General features: G+C 42.0%; 1 protein-coding gene across 1 annotated transcript in view; it reads left to right on the top strand.

Annotated features, from left to right (window-relative positions):
* LOC126278702 (transportin-3) overlaps positions 1–18,768 on the top strand; it is a 205,156-nt gene that overhangs the window by 111,056 nt on the left and 75,332 nt on the right. The window contains exons 11-12 of the mRNA XM_049978972.1: positions 1,598–1,698; positions 4,640–4,774. Of these exons, the coding sequence (XP_049834929.1) occupies positions 1,598–1,698; positions 4,640–4,774 (236 nt within the window). The remainder of the gene's footprint in view (positions 1–1,597; positions 1,699–4,639; positions 4,775–18,768) is intronic.

Genomic DNA, 18,768 nt, shown 5'->3' with positions numbered 1-18,768 from the left:
AAAACCTTTAGTTTGCTGAATTTCAATTGCACGTTTTCATCTTCTGCCACATATGGCATTATGCCACAATAAAGAACCAAACATGAGATAGTACGGTACTGCTATACCAAGAAAATTTATGTCCCAAAAACAGTAATGATAAGCTTAATATCAGGTGGGACCTACTTCATTGTGAATCTGGACAAACCAATGTGCACTTCAGGCTGAATTATGCATTTTAGTGTCCTTTTCTTTTACGGCGTAATGTAAGATGTCTTTATCCTTTCTTTTACGGTGTAATGTAAGATCTCTTTATGCTTCATTCATATAAACATACAGGCTTCCTACATCGCTACAGCTGTACACATGCAGTAATGCCTGTTTTCTGGCGTTATCTGGCAATTGCTAAATCAAACCTATTTCTAACAGTCTCGGGACAGTATTGCAAATGGTGGTTTGAAAAGCATTACTTTCGAAGTAAATTTCCTTTTATGCAAGATGAATTAGTTACATGTGAGAAATTGGGATGAATTTCTTAAATCACAGAGTGTTTGACTCTCATTCAAAACTGAACACTTTGAGGACCAGCCACATAGAAGAATTTCGAGCCCAGAAGAGCAGACATTTATGTCATTATTTTAAATTTACTAGCACATTTGTGTGATGCACCTTAAAGTATAACACATGCAAAAAAGATTAATATTACATGTGAAAGCTTAGCTTCTCTTGTAGCTTATTAATCTTAGAGACCAATATTATCTGTGGAAGCTTAGCTCTTCTCGTTGTTACACTGTGTATATTAATGTAAACCATTAACTTTTCCTCTTTGTGTATTTGCGCTATGTAAGTGATCTTGCTGTTCAAATGGCTCTGAGCACTATGGGACTCAACTTCTGAGGTCATCAGTCAACTAGACTTAGAACTTCTTAAACTTAACGACATCACACACATCCATGCCCGAGGCAGGATTCGAACCTGCGAATCTTGCTGTTGGCGTACTACAGCATGTGTCCTGTGCTCTGAATATCTGCTGTCATCAGCTGGTGAGATCACGTGGCATGAGATATGATTGGCTTACAAAAGGGCATCACAGTCTTGATTTCAAAGCTCCGGAAACTAACGTGCTACATTCGGTGCAATTCGAATTTAAACTTAACATAATATAAAAATGTTCAGCTTGCACGTTGCTGACATCAAACGCCATTCCAAAATTTCTCTCCTTTTCTTTCTTCTAACACCGTTCCAAAACTTCTCTCCTTTTCTTTCTTCTAACACCGTTCCAAAACTTCTCTCCCCCCCACTCCCCACCCTTTTTTTCTAGGTGGTTCTATATCAGTGTATGAAAGGTTAACCGTTCAAAGGATTAATAAGTTTTGCAGTTCCGAGGGAAAATCTATGGAAAACATACTGTTACTTAGCATGGAAAATGTGTATTTTTGCCAGAGAAAAAGTATATTTTTTAAACGGCATATCTGGGAATAATCTGAGAATTTTTTTCCTTGTCCACTTATACACCCTGTGTTACAATTGTGTTTTTGTGATTCTCTTCAAAGGACTGTATTGTATGAAGTTAGTTTGATTATTTTAGTTTGAATTAATGCATAATGTTATCTTACAGGTGTTTCTGTGATTTTGGGTCGAATGCCACCAGATCAAATACAGCAAGCCATGAAACAAATCTGTTTCTTTCAGATTAATCCTTTGTGTCAGTTGGTTGAGGTATGTAACCACTTGACAAGCCAATAATATGATACTGGTAAATTTGATTGGAATAAAATAAAGGAATGAGTAAAAATAACCAGCCACTATGCAGTGGAAATGTTAGGCAGAAAACCATTATCACACAAAGTCTCCACTATATGATGAGTGTGTTTACTTTACTCATTGTGTAGCAGTCATGAGTTGGTGGTTTCAAACACATTCTTGAGAATTAAACTATAGTCAAAGACAAATGGGGGAGAGGTACAAACTGGGAGCAGTAGAAACACAGGCAAAGGTCACACCAGTATTAGTGTTTATGCCTCGTTGTTTAAGAGGAAATTGGCAGTGAAATAGTACATTATACAGTATTTGTCTCTTCTCACTTGTTAGATTTTCAAAGAGGAGAGGTTTGCTGAAAAGCTAGAGCAATGTGTAAAAAGTTAAGTGTTGTTGCACAAGATGCATAGGCAGCATCCAAAGAAAGAAAAGAGAAACTACACAAAATAAAAATGAGAAAAAATGGGAACTTTAGGTTTGGAGGAATGAGGGGCCACCAAAATGATGGCAGGTATGTGTTGTAGAGCAAGTCATTCATGCTGAACATGTGCAGTAGTAAGTATTGGAATAATTTCTTTATCTGTAACCATCCACCCATCTGTCTGTTTTACCTGGCCACTTTATAGTCACCATACTGACATAAAATCTGCATAGAGGCTACGTGCAGGAAAGTGTATGAATTAATGTTCTGACAGGTGGTTGACCTTAGACTTACTAGAGGTCTTACAAGTGATGTAGGTTTGAGACGCAGTAGCAGCAAGTGCTTAGGACAAGCCGTGTGTCGGAAAGCTGATTAGAAGATCTGAATCATTTGCCAAGGAACAGGAATGAGGAGCACTGTTACCTCAACAAGAATGTAACAGAGATTGAAAGAGCAACATAAAGCAGCTCAGGGTGAGATGAGGGCATACCTCAATCTAGCATACAGTTTCAGAAAATCATAGCCCAACTTTTTCAGGATAACCTTCTTTGCATAACAAGAGATTTTCTATTTTGTGTCAATGAAGTTTCAGTAGTTCTCAACGGCTGTGATGGAAAAGGAAATCATGTTCAGGTGCAGCCTGATACTGTCATTTGGGGACCTTGAAAATAATCACAATACACTTCCTGCAGTCAGGTGGGCAGTAGTGATGTGTTCTTTCACTAGTTGTCTCTACTGCTTATTGTTTGAAAACAGTTGACCAAATGTTATCCATAAGAAGAATCAGTTTGGTTGAAATGTGTGTTGAAGGAGCTGCAGATTTTATGACGACTTAATAATATCAATTTCCATAAAGAATGGTTGTTGCAGTGCATATTTCATGAACAACTACTGCACTAAGCAAAACCCTAACTACCCATGGTAAGTTACAAAACATATTCAAGGGACTGTAAAAATTTTTGACATATATTAAATTTTGTTTTGAAAAATGAGTATTGTGCAGCAGTATTGCCCATTGTTTGCTAAAATAATTGTGTAAGGTACTGCCGGAAAAGTAGCCTATATCATGACAAGAGGCTCCTCAATCATTACAACCTGCCTGCTCATACATCAATGACACGCACACAGTTTTTGATTATGACTTCACGAGTGTTTCATGCCTAGCCTTTTAATAATATCTGGCCCCCTTGGACTTTTTCCTGTTCCCTAGAATGAAAACAGTCAAAAGGGGAAAAGTTTCAGCACATGTAAGAGGATTCATCACCCCATCTCTCCACTCAGAAATAAGATTTCTCGTCAGTTTTCGGACACCAAGGGTATAGTGGGGGAAGTATGTAACTTTATCCAATATGTTCGGTTTTAATCATTATTGAATTAGATCTGTATTTAAGTAGAGGTTTGTCGACCAGTGACACAGAGTGAATATCAAGAAAGAAGGCGAAAGATTCAAGAAGACAAGGTATTGTGCAGGTATTTCTTTTTATAAAAAATACATATCCTGACAGCTGGTGAAAAGTAATTCTTTATTTCAGTTGGAAACCCTCACAGCCATCATTAAGATGAATAAAACCTGACCTTGAGATGTATAAAAGCACAAAAGAAATCGTTTTGGGGCTAGTTGTATTCTAGTGGTTTATGGGAGGGGGGTCAGTAATGCAGCCTCAGAATTGTACTAGACAAAAACATTTGCTGTTTATGAGAACAAGATGACTTTGTTGAATCCTGGACCCTAGAAAAGTCACAAGAGGAAAATATATTCTGGTCACAAAAGATCGTACCTCAGAGATAAAATGGTCATTAGGTATTGTAGAAATGATTAGGAAGCAAGGACACAATTTTACTATGGCTGCTTATTGATTATATCAGCTGATAGGCAGTGTACAATGAAAGGTTGCATCATAGAAAAGTAGCGTGATAAAGCAGTGGATGCAAATCACTGAGGGGCCATAGGATTGGTAATGTATTTGTATGAAATTTCTCCACAATGTTGTAGATGTTTATCACCAGAAAGCTGAATGTAGTTATAAGTGAGTAGTGGTGCACCAACTTTGGATTGCGTTGAAATAGTTACAGGTGTACAAAGTTGATGAATGTCCATTTTCATAAAACTATCCATTATAGGCTTCCACCAACATTTTATATCCAGCAAGCTTTCACCATCTTTTCTCAGATACTTTGAATATGGTTCCATTTTATCCTAATACTGAAATAACTTAGATATTAGCTGCTAAAGTTTTCTGCACCATTACTCATGTTGGTAGCCTGAATTCCTCCAGTCCTTACCTTTCTTTGCCATTTTTTATTGTGTCAGAGTATATTTTTGTGATCTTTTTATTTAATTGTAAGTGTATTAATTAATGAAAACAAACTTATACATGAGCAGAAAGGGTATTTTTCATCCTCTTATTTAATGTTGTTAATTAACTGCCTTTCATGTTATGTTGGAAGGATTTTCATTTTTGTGCTAACCTTTTGATGCAGAATGATGTGAAGACTGAGAAAGGAACAAAAACTGATCCTGTTCTATGGCTTGATAGACTGGCAGCCATCTTCAGGCACACAAAACCAGTTGTAGAAAATGGAGAAGTCCATCCTTGTCAAAGTGTAATTACAGAGGTAAGGGATCAATTTGAAGCAGGTTGTGTTATTTTGTAAGTAAGTTGTTGTTCCTAGTTTATTCATAAGAGATACAATTCAGCTAGTATACGTGAATACCTTCAGATTTTTTGTTCTGTCACTCATTGAGAAATTCATCAGAGAGATGTCTGAATTATATTGCCAGTCATTAAGGTAGCTAACGTCAAAATTTTACTTATTGTATGTATACGTAATCGCAGGAAGAATACTTGATAACATTTATAGATTATTAGCGCATGTACAGAGTGCAAAACTTCCATGTTGATGAATGCTGTTATTGTAAGTAACAACAGCTGAGCCTATACAGACGAACTGAGGTTTGACAACAGGTACAGGTATGTCCTTTCTCACTGCTTCAATGCTGTGCCAAACTTAATTAACTATTGTGGCTAGCAAATGGTGGCAAACCAGTCTCCTGACAACCCATGGCCAGATTTTTTCAGTGGGAAAAGATCAGGAGAACATGGTAGCTACAGCAACGGTCGAACTGTTGACTGTTGCAGAGAACTCAGGAAGGGCAGTGACTAGCCATAAAGCATCAGAAATGGAATGGCAGCTGTCAATATTGCAGATATGTGAACTAGACACAATTAAGTTGTTTATCAAGTGGCACCCTATACGATCAAGCTAGGTGCTGGGCCCATATGTTGATGATGAATGCCACCACATTTGGATAAATCCATTGTCATGCAGAGCCAGGACTTACCTGTGAAGACAACACGGTACAGCTCCTGTGTACAGTGTTCTCATTAGGTGCACCATTGTTGACCCTCCTCTTTGCAGCAGTATCACGGGCAGCTGCGACAGTGGTCACCATGCTGGCAATCTGTGGTACTCCAGACATCATTGCCTTGTCCTCGTGGATACTGGCCTTGCAGTAATCACACCATTTCCAGAGCCAAGATAAGTGACAGGGTGTAACATTCTGCACGGTTGTGCAAAACATATGTCTGCCTTTGTATATCGTAGTCACACTTGGCCATTGAGATCTTGATTAGCATTGAGAATGGCCTTCGTGAAACTACTCTGGTCTATATTTACATGAAAGTTTTGGCATTCTGAATGGTGTGATAATCTCAATAGAATACAATTGTGCTGCTGCTGAATTCTGTCACATATTGACAGACAGATCTCCTTGCAAGAGTTGTAACATGATCTCTCAAACAATACTCATATGCAATTTCCAATTGAGAAAACCCCTGTTTAATGTTCGCTTTTGTACAGAATCGAGATAAGTGGCTCCTAAACTTTCCAAGACGCTTATTCCTGAGACTAATCAGATATTAGGTACTAACCACCTCTGCTTGCCCCCCCCCCCCCCTCCGCTGCCGCCACAACCACCACCATAAACATCAACACCTAAGTAAAATTTAGACTTGAAAAGAATTTCTTTATGACTTTCATTTTTAAAGCAAAAAAAGGTAATATATACTTAGTTTTTGTAGCTGTTTTAACCAAAAACTAATGAGCCAAAGACAATTGCTACTGTTTATTTCAATACCCCCCCCCCCCTTACCCCCCCCCTCCCCCCCCCCCCCCCCTACTGTATGACTAACTTTGCACTCGCTGCTTTGCTTGCGTAGACTGTATAGTCTACCCAGATTTTTTTTTCTTTAATCAAATTTTTATGTTGTTCACAAACTATTTATTTCTGTAGATTTAGCTTTAAAAATGTTTTAATGTAACAGAATATTTTCATAAAAATTTTCGTCCCTTTTGCACCACTTCGGGCATCATCGTCATCATCATTTAAGACTGATAATGCCTTTCAGCGTTCAGTCTGGAGCATAGCCCCCTTATAAAATTCCTCCATGTTCCCCTATTCAGTGCTAACATTGGTGCTTCTTCTGATGTTAAACCTATTACTTCAAAATCATTCTTAACCAAATTCAGGTACCTTCTCCTTGGTCTGCCCCGACTCCCCCTACCCTCTACTGCTGAACCCATGAGTCTCTTGGGTAACCTTGCTTCTCCCATGCGTGTAACGTGACCCCACCATCTAAGCCTGTTCGCCCTGACTGCTACTTCTATAGAGTTCATTCCCAGTTTTTCTTTGATTTCCTCATTGTGGACACCCTCCTGCCATTGTTCCCATCTACTAGTACCTGCAATTATCCTAGCTACTTTCATATCAGTAACCTCAACCTTGTTGATAAGGTAACCTGAACCCACTCAGCTTTCGCTCCCATACAACAAAGTTGGTCGAAAGACTGAATGGTGCATAGATAACTTAGTCTCGGTACTGACTTCCTTCTTGCAGAAGAGAGTAGATTGTAGCTGAGTTCTCACTGCATTGGCTTTGCTACACCTTGCTTCCAGTTCTTTCACTATGTTGGCATCCTGTGAGAATATGCATCCTACGTACTTGAACCCCCCCATGAACCATGGACCTTGCCGTTGGTGGGGAGGCTTGCGTGCCTCAGCGATACAGATAGCCGTACCGTAGGTACAATCACAACGGAGGAGTATCTGTTGAGAGGCCAGACAAATGTGTGGTTCCTGAAGAGGGGCAGCAGCCTTTTCAGGAGTTGCAAGGGCAACAGTCTGGATGATGGACTGATCTGGCCTTGTAACAATAACCAAAACGGCCTTGCTGTTCTGGTACTGCGAACGGCTGAAAGCAAAGGGATACTACGGCTGTAATTTTCCCGAGGGCATGCAGCTTTACTGTATGATTAAATGATGATGGCGTCCTCTTGGGTAAAATATTCTGGAGGTAAAATAGTCCCCCATTCGGATCTCCGGGAAGGAACTACTCAAGAGGATATCGTTATCAGGAGAAAGAAAACTGGTGTTCTACGGATTGGAGCTTGGAAAGTCAGATCCCCTAATCGGGCAGGTAGGTCAGAAAATTAAAAAACGGAAATGGACAGGTTAAAGTTAGATATAGCGGGAATTAGTGAAGTTCGGTGGCAGGAGGAACAAGACGTCTGGTCAGGTGACTACAGGGTTATAAACACAAAATCAAATAGGAGTAATGCAGGAGTAGGTTTAATAATGAATAGGAAAATAGGAATGCGAGTAAGCTACTACAAACAGCATAGTGAAAGCATTATTGTGGCCAAGATAGATACGAAGCCCACATCTACTACAGTAGTAAAAGTTTATATGCCAACTAGCTCTGCAGATGACGAAAAAATTGAAGAAATGTATGATGAAATAAAAGAAATTGTTCAGATAGTGAAGGGAGATTAAAATTTAATAGTCATGAGTGACTGGAATTCGAGTGTAGGAAAAGGGAGAGAAGGAAACATAGTAGGTGGATGTGGATTGGGGCTAAGAAATGTAAGAGGAAGCCGCTTGGTAGAATTTTGCACAGAGCACAACTTAGTCATGGTTTAAGAATCATGAAAGAAGGTTGTATACATGGAAGAACCGTGGAGATACTAAAAGGTATCAGATAGATTATATAATGGTAAGACAGAGATTTAGGAACCAGGTTTGAAATTGTAAGACATTTCCAGGGGCAGATGTGGACTCCGACCACACAATCCATTGGTTATGACCTGTAGATTAAAACTGAAGAAACTGCAAAAAGGTGGGACTTTAAGGAGATGGGACTTGAATAAACTGAAAGAACCAGAGGTTGTACAGGGTTTCAGGGAGAGCATAAGGGAACAATTGTCAGGAATGGGGGAAAGAAATACAGTAGGAGAAGAATGGGTAGCTTTCAGGGATGAAGTTGTGAAGGCAGCAGAGGATCAAGTAGGTAAAAAGACGAGGGCTAGTAGAAATCCTTGGGTAACAGAAAAAATATTGAATTTAATTGATGAAAGGAGAAAATATAAAAATGCAATAAATGAAGCAGGCAAAAAGGAATACAAACGTCTCAAAAATGAGATCGACAGGAAGTGCAAAATGGCTAAGCAGGGATGGCTAGAGAACAAATGTAAGGATGTAGAGGCTTATCTCACTAGGGGTAAGATAGATACTGCCTACAGGAAAATTAGAGAGACCTTTGGAGATAAGAGAACCACTTCTATGAACATCAAGAGCTCAGATGGAAACCCAGTTCTAAGCAAAGAAGGGAAAGCAGAAAGGTGGAAGGAGTATATAGAGGTTCTATACAAGGGTGATGTACTTGAGGACAATATTATGGAAATGGAAGAGGATGTAGACGAAGATGAAATGGGAGATACGATACTGCGTGAAGAGTTTGACAGAGCACTGAAAGACCTGAGTCGAAACAAGGCCCCCGGAGTAGACAACATTCCATTGGAACTACTGACGGCCTTGGGAGAGCCAGTCCTGACAAAACTCTACCATCTGGTGAGCAAGATGTACGAGACAGGCGAAATACCCTCAGACTTCAAGAAGAATATAATAATTCCAATCCCAAAGAAATCAGGTGCTGACATGTGAAAATTACCGAACTATCAGGTTAATAAGCCACAGCTGCAAAATACTAACGCGAACTCTTTACAGGCGAATGGAAAAACTAATAGAAGCCGACCTCGGGGAAGATCAGTTTGGATTCCGTAGAAATACTGGAACACGTGAGGCAATACTGACCTTAAGACTCATCTTAGAAGAAAAATTAAGGAAAGGCAAACCTACGTTTCTAGCATTTGTAAACTTGGAGAAAGCTTTTGACAATGTTGACTGGAATACTCTCTTTCAAATTCTGAAGGTGGCAGGGGTAAAGTACAGGGAGCGAAAGGCTATTTACAATTTGTACAGAAACCAGATAGCAGTTATAAGAGTGGAGGTGCATGAAAGGGAAGCAGTGATTGGGAAGGGAGTGAGGCAGGGTTGTAGCCTCTCCCCGATTTTGTTCAATCTGTATATTGAGCAAGCAGTAAAGGAAACAAAAGAAAAATTCGGAGTAGATATTAAAATCCATGGAGAAGAAATAAAAACTTTGACAGAATTACAATGTCATCGGCGAACCTCAGAGACAGCAAAGGACTTGGAAGAGCAGTTGAATGGAATGGACAGTGTCTTGAGAGGAGTATATAAGATGAACATCAACAAAAGCAAAACGAGGATAATGGAATGTAGTCGAATTGAGTCGGGTGATGCTGAGGGAATTAGATTAGAAAATGAGACACTTAAAGTAGTAAAAGAGTTTTGCTATTTGGGGAGCAAAATAAAAATAGTAGAGGGAGAGATGAATACACTAAGCAGATTCAGAAGGATGTAGGTTGCAGTAGGTACTGGGAGATGAAGAGGCTTGCACAGGATAGATTAGCATGGAGAGCTGCATCAAACCAGTCTCGGGACTGAAGACCACAACAACAACAAGTACTTGAAACCATCCACCTGTTCTAACTTTGTTGCCCCTATTTGGCACTCAATCCGTTTATATTTCTTTCCCACTGACATTACTTTAGTTTTGGAGATGCTAATCTTCATACCATAGTCCTTACATTTCTGATCTAGCTCTGAAATATTACTTTGCAAACTTTCAATTGAATCTGCCATCACAACTAAGTCATCTGCATATGCAAGACTGCTTATTTTGTGTTCACAATTCTTAATGTCACCCAGCCAGTCTATTGTTTTCAACATATGATCCATAAATAATATGAACAACAGTGGAGACAGGTTGCAGCCTCGTCTTACCCCTGAAACTACTCTGAACCATGAACTCAATTTACCGTCAACTCTAACTGCTGCCTGACTATCCATGTAAAGACCTTTAATTGCTTGCAAAAGTTTGCCTCCTATTCCATAATCTCGTAGAACAGACAATAACTTTCTCCCAGGAACCCGGTCATATGCCTTTTCTAAATCTATAAAGCATAGATACAATTCCCTGTTCCACTCATAACACTTCTCCATTATTTGCCGTAAGCTAAAGATCTGGTCCTGACAACCTCTAAGAGGCCTAAACCCACACTGATTTTCCTCCATTTGGTCCTCAACTAATACTCGCACTTTTCTTTCAACAATACCTGAGAAGATTTTACCCACAATGCTGATTAAAGAAATACCTCTGTAGTTGTTACAATCTTTTCTGTTTCCATGTTTAAAGATTGGTGTGCTTACTGCTTTTGTCCATTCTGTTGGAACCTGTCCCGACTCCCAGGCCATTTCAATTATCCTGTGTAGCCATTTAAGACCTGCCATTCCACTGTATTTGATGAGTTCTGACTTAATTTCATCCACCCGAGCTGCTTTATTGCATTGCAATCTATTGACCATTTTCTCCACTTCCTCAAATGTGATCCTATTTCCATCATCATTCCTATCCCATTCTACCTCGAAATCTGAAACATTACTGATCGTATTTTCACCTACATTGAGCAACTCTTCAAAATATTCCCTCCATCTGCCCAAGGCATCCACAGGATTCACCAGTAGTTTTCCTGACCTATCCAAAATACTTGTCATTTCCTTCTTACCTCCCTTTCGAAGACTGCTAATTACACTCCAGAATGGTTTTCCAGCAGCTTGACCCATAGTCTCCAACCTGTTTCCAAAGTCTTCCCAAGATTTCTTCTTGAATGCTGCAATTATCTGTTTGTATTTGTTTCTTTCTTCAGCATAACTTTCTCTGTCTACCTGAGTTATAGTATGTAGCCATTTTTGATAGGCCTTCTTTTTCCTTTTACAGGCTTCCTCGACTGTGTCATTCCACCATGCTGTTTGCTTCATCCTACTTTTACACACTACTGTTCCAAGACATTCTTTAGCCGCTTCTAGTACTGTGTCCCTGTATGTTGTCCATTCCTTTTCCAATGACTGTAATTGACTACATTCAACTAACTGCTACCTTTCTGAGATCGCTGTCATGTACTTGTGCCTGATTTCCTTATCCTGAAGTTTCTCCACTCTTACCCTCCTACATATGGACCTGACCTCCTGCTCTTTTGGTCTCACAATCCCAATTTCACTGCAGATTAAATAATGACTAGTGTCATCAAAGAATCCCCTGAATACAGGTGTGTCCCTCACAGCCTTCCTGAATTCCTGATCTGTTGTTATATATTCAATGACAGATCTGGTTCCCCTGCCTTCCCAAGTATACCAGTGAATGTTCTTATGTTTAAAAAAGGAGTTTGTGATTACTAAGCCCATACTGGCACAGAAATCCAAGAGCTGTTTCCCGTTCCTGTTGGCCTCCATGTCCTCTCCAAATTTACCCATAACCTTTTCATACCCTTCTGTTCGATTTCCAATACTGGCATTAAAATCCCCCATGAGCAGAACACTGTCCTTGTCCTTTACTCTAACAACTACATCACTGAGTGCCTCATAAAAAATATCCATCTTATCTTGATCTGTCCCTTCACAATGCGAATATACTGACACAATCCTAATTTTCTTGCTAGACACTGTCAAATCTATCCACATCAGTCGTTCGTTTACATACCTTAGCGCAACTACATTGGGTTTCATTTCTTTCCTGATGTAAAGCCCTACACCCCATTGTGCTATTCCTGCTTTGACTCCTGACAGGTAGATCTTGTATTCTCCCACTTCCTCTTCTTTCTCACCCCTTACCCGAATGTCACTAACAGCTAAAACGTCCAGCCCCATCTTACTTGCAGCCTCTGCCAGCTCTACCTTCTTCCCTGAGTAGCCCCCATTGATATTAACAGCTCCCCATCTCATTACCATTTGTTTGCCAAGTTGTATCTTGAGGAGTCCCTGGTTTGTCAGTTAGAGGTGGGACTCCGTCACCTCCAAAAGTCCGAGGCATTTTGCTCTGATTGTTGCCAGCATCATATTTAAAGTACCAGGGAAGCAGGTTGCTAGCCTTACTTGCCCCGAGTCCCACTGGGTTTTACCCCTAACGGTTGAGGGACTAACCGGTGGATTTGGTAGTCTTTGCCATATGAGCACAAAGGTGACCACGACTCAGAATATGTCCGAGATGCCCAGCCTTCTTCCAAAGCAACTGGTATCCCGACTGTCAGGACCACTTACTTGGCCACTCACATGTTGCCCGTGGTTCATGAACTAGGACATGACTACAGGAACCCACACCATGAACCACCACTGTCAAATCTATCCACATCAGTCGTTCGTTTACATACCTTATTGCAATACGCTGGGTTCCATTTCTTTCCTGATGTAAAGCCCTACACCCCATTGTGCTATTCCTGCTTTGACTCCTTGAATTTCCAAAAACACTGAAACACTTATTTTATTGAATATTGTGCTCCATAAGCATCCCTTTATGTGCATCGACCATGGAATATAAAATTATAAATAATGTCGCAACCAAGGAGCCAAATTTATATTTTCAGAGTTTTAGTTTCAAAAATGCTTTTGCAATGACATATTTCCATAAATCATTGCAATAAACATCAAACATCTGTTATATGATCTTTTAATAGCACTACTGGTTTCACAACATTAGAGTTGCATATTCAGGTACATTCTGTCTCGATCAGATGATTGCATTGGATGTCCCATCATCCCATCAGATGATAATAAGTTAATTGACATAGTGATTACAGTCAAAATTTGAAACAGGCTGAATGAATAAGACAACCATAAAACTGGGTCAGCTTGGAACGGATCTGATGTGTAAGAACTGTCATGTTCAGCTGCCAGTAGAGTACTGAGCATGGGTGTGAGTGATTTGCATATCATGTTTTAGCAGTGTCACTATCCAGTCTTCCTTTTCCAGTCACAAATAACAAAGATTGGTTTTGCAGTATAAAAATGCTGGAACATGAGAGGCTAACCCCCTTTTGGCTAATTGAAGTATTGAAACAACAGCAAGAAATTTTCTTCAGCTGAGTCAGACCCTTAGTTAATGCTTGTGATAAAGGAGTTACAGAATTTTGTTGACACTGAGGCACATTTTGCAAATTAGATCATCAAAGTAAGGAAATTGTGGGATCCATGCACAGATAATAGAACACTGAGTAAACTACTGAGATGTCGTATCGGCTCATCTTCATGTACAGCTAACCTTCTTGTTCTCTAAAAATGTTAGTTGTTTTAAGGCTGCCAGCCTGTGATTAGTTTAGAGTAATACATAATTCCATCATTACAGATTTGGATTTGGATTTCTACATTTTCTGAAAGAGCTTAAAGGCCCCTCCTCTGAGCTCTCAATTCTCTGCCCCCATTGTCATGCTGTTCTTCGTCTCTCCCCCTCCCTCAACCACCACCACTTCACCGTTCTTCCCTCCACCATCCCCCTTACACAGACTGCCTTGGTGTGGCTAGCCCATGAGGTTTTATGAGCTGCCAAAAGAGAGAAGTGAGGGAAGATGGAGGTGAGCGGAGGTATGGTACTACGAGAATAATTTGTCAGAGTACTGAACAGTCTTTAACTTGAAACCCCCTGGAGTAGATGACATTGTGGCAGAACTATTGATAGCCTTGGGAGAGCCAGCCATGACAAAACTATTCCATCTAGTTTGAAAGATGGATTAGAAAGGCAAAATACCGTCAGACTTCCAAGAAGAATATAGTAGTTTCAATTCCAAAAGAAAGCAGGTGCTGACAGGTGTGAATATGACCAAACTATGAAATCAATGAGCCGCTGTTGCAAAATACTAACACAAATTCTCCACAGAAGAATGGAAAAACTGATACAAGATAACATTTGGGAAGATCTGTTTAGATACCAAAGAAATGCATAAACAGGCAAGGCAATACTGCCCCTATGATTTTTCTTAGAAGATAGGTTACAGAAAGGCAGACATACTTTTGTAGCCTTTGTAGACTTACAGAAAGCTTTCAACAATCTTGACTGGAATACAGTCTTTGAAATTATGACAATAGCAGGGGTGAAGTATAGGGAGCGAAAGGCTACTTTGAACTTTTACAGAAACCAGGCAAGAGTTATAAGAGAATTAATGATTCTGTTAGCAAATATTGGTCCTGTGACCAACTCTCTGTATTGCCATGATAGGAAGAAAAATCAAACTCGATGTCCACAGAGCAGTTCATATGTGAAGTGCCAACTGCACCTACCATCCAACCATTCATTAGTAAGTTGGTTATAGGACCAATATTTGCCACTAGAGAAGTGTGGTGACAATGCAGTGGATCACCGAAAAGGGACACATTTGAATAAAGTAATTTAGACATACTCTTGAAGATGTTACCCTTAATTCTCCTTTACTGACCAGCCCTAGTATCACTTTCTGTCCGAAGTTGAAGATGGACGTACAAAAATTGGCAGTTATGCTCTCTGCAGACACGCACCCCGAGGCTGCAGAGAGCATTTTATCCCAGGTCTCTCTGACGAATTAAAGAACATCCTGAGGGAGTACAAAATGCTTTACGAACAGGACCCCTTTAGTGAAGAAGTAGTCCAATGTGGAGAAACACCAATAGAAATGATTAGTGAATCAAGACAAAGGAAATGGGTCGAAACTTTGGAAAGAATGGATATGACCCACAGCAGCAAAGTCTCTTGGAACTTAATTAAAAAAAAAACTTAATTGTGACCTTGGGACAGCTAAACAGTGCTCTTCAGTAACACACAATCAAATTGCCCATCAGCTCCTACTAGATGGAAAACCCAACAAGAAATGTCAGAAAATAAAAATCAGCAGAATTCAGAGTCAAGAGTCAAGCATGTTTGAAATACCATTTACCATGAAAGATCTTAATCATGGAATGAACTCAATGAAAAACGGGAAAGCAGTGGGAGTCGACGATATATGTGTGGAACAGATCAAACAGCTCGGACCTAGTGCCAAGCAATGGATCCTGCAGCTCTTTAATCATTGCTTAAAAACGTGTAAGATCCCAAAGACGTGGAGGAAATCAAAGGTAGCGGCGCTACTAAAACCTGGGAAAGATGAAGGCCAACCGAAGAACTACCGCCCAATAGCACTCCTGTGCCATCTATACAAACTGTACAAATGAATAATCCTAAACCGCATACAAATATCGCAGACCAAAAGCTCATTCCCCAACAGGTTGGATTCAGACCCGGGAAATCAAGCGCCAGTCAAATCCTAGCACTCACAGAACACACAGAGGAAGGGTTTGAAAACAAACAAATAACAGGTGTAGCATTGGTGGACTTAAGTTCTGCATACAACACCGTCAACCACAGAAAGCTCATGGAAAAACTGTACCATACATTTAAGGATCATCAGTTCAAAAAAATTATTGAATCTCTGCTGCAAAACAGACAGTTCTATGTAATGCTGGACGGAAAAAAAAAACCGATGGCGTCAACAAGAGAATGGTCTCGCCCAGGGCATTGTGCTGCTGGCCCCCTACTATTTAACCTATACACCAATGGTCAACCAACACCGGAACATACTACCCATTTCTTGTACGCCGATGATCTGGCCATTACAGTGCAAGGAAATAGCTTCGAGGAAGTAGAAGGGAAATTAGAAAACTCACTACACTTAATGTCTGAATACTATAAAGAGAACTCCCTCAAATCAAATCCATCTACCCCCCCTGCGGGTTTGGGGGTTAGAATAGGCCCGCGGTATTCCTGCCTGTCGTAAGAGGCAACTAAAAGGAGTCTCAAACTTTTCGGCCTTATATGATGGTCCCCTGTTGGGTTTGACCTCCATCTCTCAAAATTTTCGGAAGAGCGAGCCGATTGGGGAAGGGCGCCTTACTTGGTGTATTGTGTCCATCTTGCGATCAGACCTTTCGCCAGCTTCTACACCGTTGAACTGCATCCTGTCCACTCTCTATCTCTTGGGCATGACTCTGTTTCTGCGTGCAGATTGCACTTTGCACTGTGCAGTGCCTCTTTCTGCACCGACGGCGACAATGGACCACATGTTACCTAACATCCAGCACGGTAGCCAGTCCGTTGTGGTGGGGTCGCCATGTACCCTGTTGGTTGTAGCCCCCTAACAACACAGGGATTGCTCTATTGATGCCTGCGCCATTGACTCCCCACGTATGCCAAGGAGTAGATGCCTATCCTCCTGGGGTATCGGGACTCCCGGCAACGGCCATCCTGCCAGGTGGCTCTTGCCGTGGGTGGGTGACGCCCGTGGGGAGGGCCCTTGGTCGGAGTAGGTGGCATCAGGGCGGATGACCCGCAATGAAGCGTGGTACATCGTCTCTCGTTGGTGGCCAGCCGCCAGCAGTCTCTAAGCGTTCTCGGGCTCAGTTTAACGCTCAGAAGTATGATCCGAAAACATTCCCCTCCCTGGCCACACCGTGGGAGGAACGTAAGTCTCAGGATGGCAGTAGCAGTTATTCGCCCCGCTTCTTAGTTTGTACGAGGGCTGATGGGGAGTCTTTTCTCTCCACAAAGCCTCAGTTCTTCGTCGAGCATTTAGAGGACAAGTTTGGGGAGGTGGAGGGCTTGTCAAAAATGCGCTCTGGGTCAGTCCTGATACAAACGGCATCCTCTGCCCAGTCACGATGGTTACTCGCTTGTGACAAGTTGGGGGATGTTGCCGTTACGATCACACCCCATAAGAGTTTAAATATGGTCCAGGGAGTTATTTACCGTAGGGATCTTCTTTTGCAGTCTGATGAAGAGCTGCGCGCCAATTGAGAGCGCCGGGGTGTACATTTCGTCTGGCGTGTTCATCGGGGTCCGAAGGAAAATCAGATTGCTACCGGTGTTTTCATCTTGGCTTTTGAAGGGGATACATTACCGGTAAAGGTCAAGGTGATGGTCTACCGATGTGATGTTAAGCCCTATATCCCTCCCCCGATGCGGTGCTTTAAGTGCTGGAAGTTCGGCCATATGTCTTCTCGCTGCACTTCCAGCCTCACATGTCGAGATTGCGGACGCCCATCACATTCCAATACTCCATGTTCCCCGCCTCCCATCTGTGTCAACTGCGGGGAGCACCATTCCCCTTGCTCGCCAGACTGCCGAATTTTCCAGAAAGAGCGTAAAATCATGGAATACAAGACCCTGGACTGACTAACCTATACTGAGGCCAAAAGGAAATATGACAGACTCCATCCTGTGAGAATGACATCTTCCTATGCTGCTGCTACAACACCTGTGCTAGCCCCGTCTGGTTCTCCAATTGTGGCCGGATCGACGAGTAGTACAACTCCTCCTGCCCCCTCGCCAGTGGGGGGCTCTACCCATTGGGTTGCTCCTGCGCCACCTACCTCAGGAGCAACACCATTCCATCCGTCAGGGACGTCCGTCCCCACTTCTAAGCCGGAGAAGTGTCCAACTTCTTCGGCTTCTCACGCTCGCAAGGGGTCCCTTGGGTCCCTCCCTTCCCAGGCTTCCAACAGCGAGAAGGCTGACGACCGACAGTGGCATAAGGGCCCGCAATCAGCTGGTCGTAGGGCTTCACGATCCTCCTTCGTCCCGGAGACTGAATTGGTGAAGCCCTCCCAGCCGGTGCGACCCAAGGAACAGCGTGAGAAACCCAAGAAGAGCTCTCAGACCAAGGAACTCGCGGTGGCAGCCATCCCACCGCAACCTTCCGGCTCTGCGTCTGAGGATGCGGTGGAGATTCTGGCATCCGCTGAGGACCTCGATCTCGCCGGTCCATGAGACGCCATGGAAAGCACTATCACAGGTGCTAAATCGGAGGCAGCAGGTGACCCAGCGGCGTAATCTCCCTTCCCAGTCCCGTCACGCCTTTCCCAGCTATGGACAACACCATCCTCCAGTGGAACTGTAGCGGTTTCTTCCACCATCTAGCTGAGCTCCGACAACTTATCAGCCTTCACCCTTTCTTCTGCATTGCTCTGCAGGAAACTTGGTTTCCGGCAATGCAAACCCCTACCCTCCGTGGCTACCGGGTTTATTATAAGAACCGGGCAGCTTATGAAAGGGTGTATGGTGGCGTCTGCATATATGTCCTGAACTCTTTTCACAGCGAGTCTGTACCTCTCCAAACACCTTTAGAGGCTGTCACTGTTCGGTGTGGACGCCACAGGATGTTACCGTCTGCAGTCTTTACCTTCCACCGGACGGTGATATCGCGCAGCATGTCCTGGCTGCTCTGATAGCTCAGTTGCCGCCACCTTTGTTGTTACTGGGCAACTTTAACGCCCATAACCATCTGTGGGGTGGGTCGGTGGCAACAGGTCGAGGCGCCATCGTTGAGCATTTATTGGCGCAGCTCGATCTCTCGATATTAAAT

The sequence above is a fragment of the Schistocerca gregaria genome, chromosome 6 (assembly GCF_023897955.1).
Source record: "Schistocerca gregaria isolate iqSchGreg1 chromosome 6, iqSchGreg1.2, whole genome shotgun sequence".
Lineage (NCBI taxonomy): Eukaryota > Metazoa > Arthropoda > Insecta > Orthoptera > Acrididae > Schistocerca > Schistocerca gregaria.
Note: the sequence above shows the minus strand (reverse complement) of the source record. Positions and strands in the feature narration are given on the sequence as shown.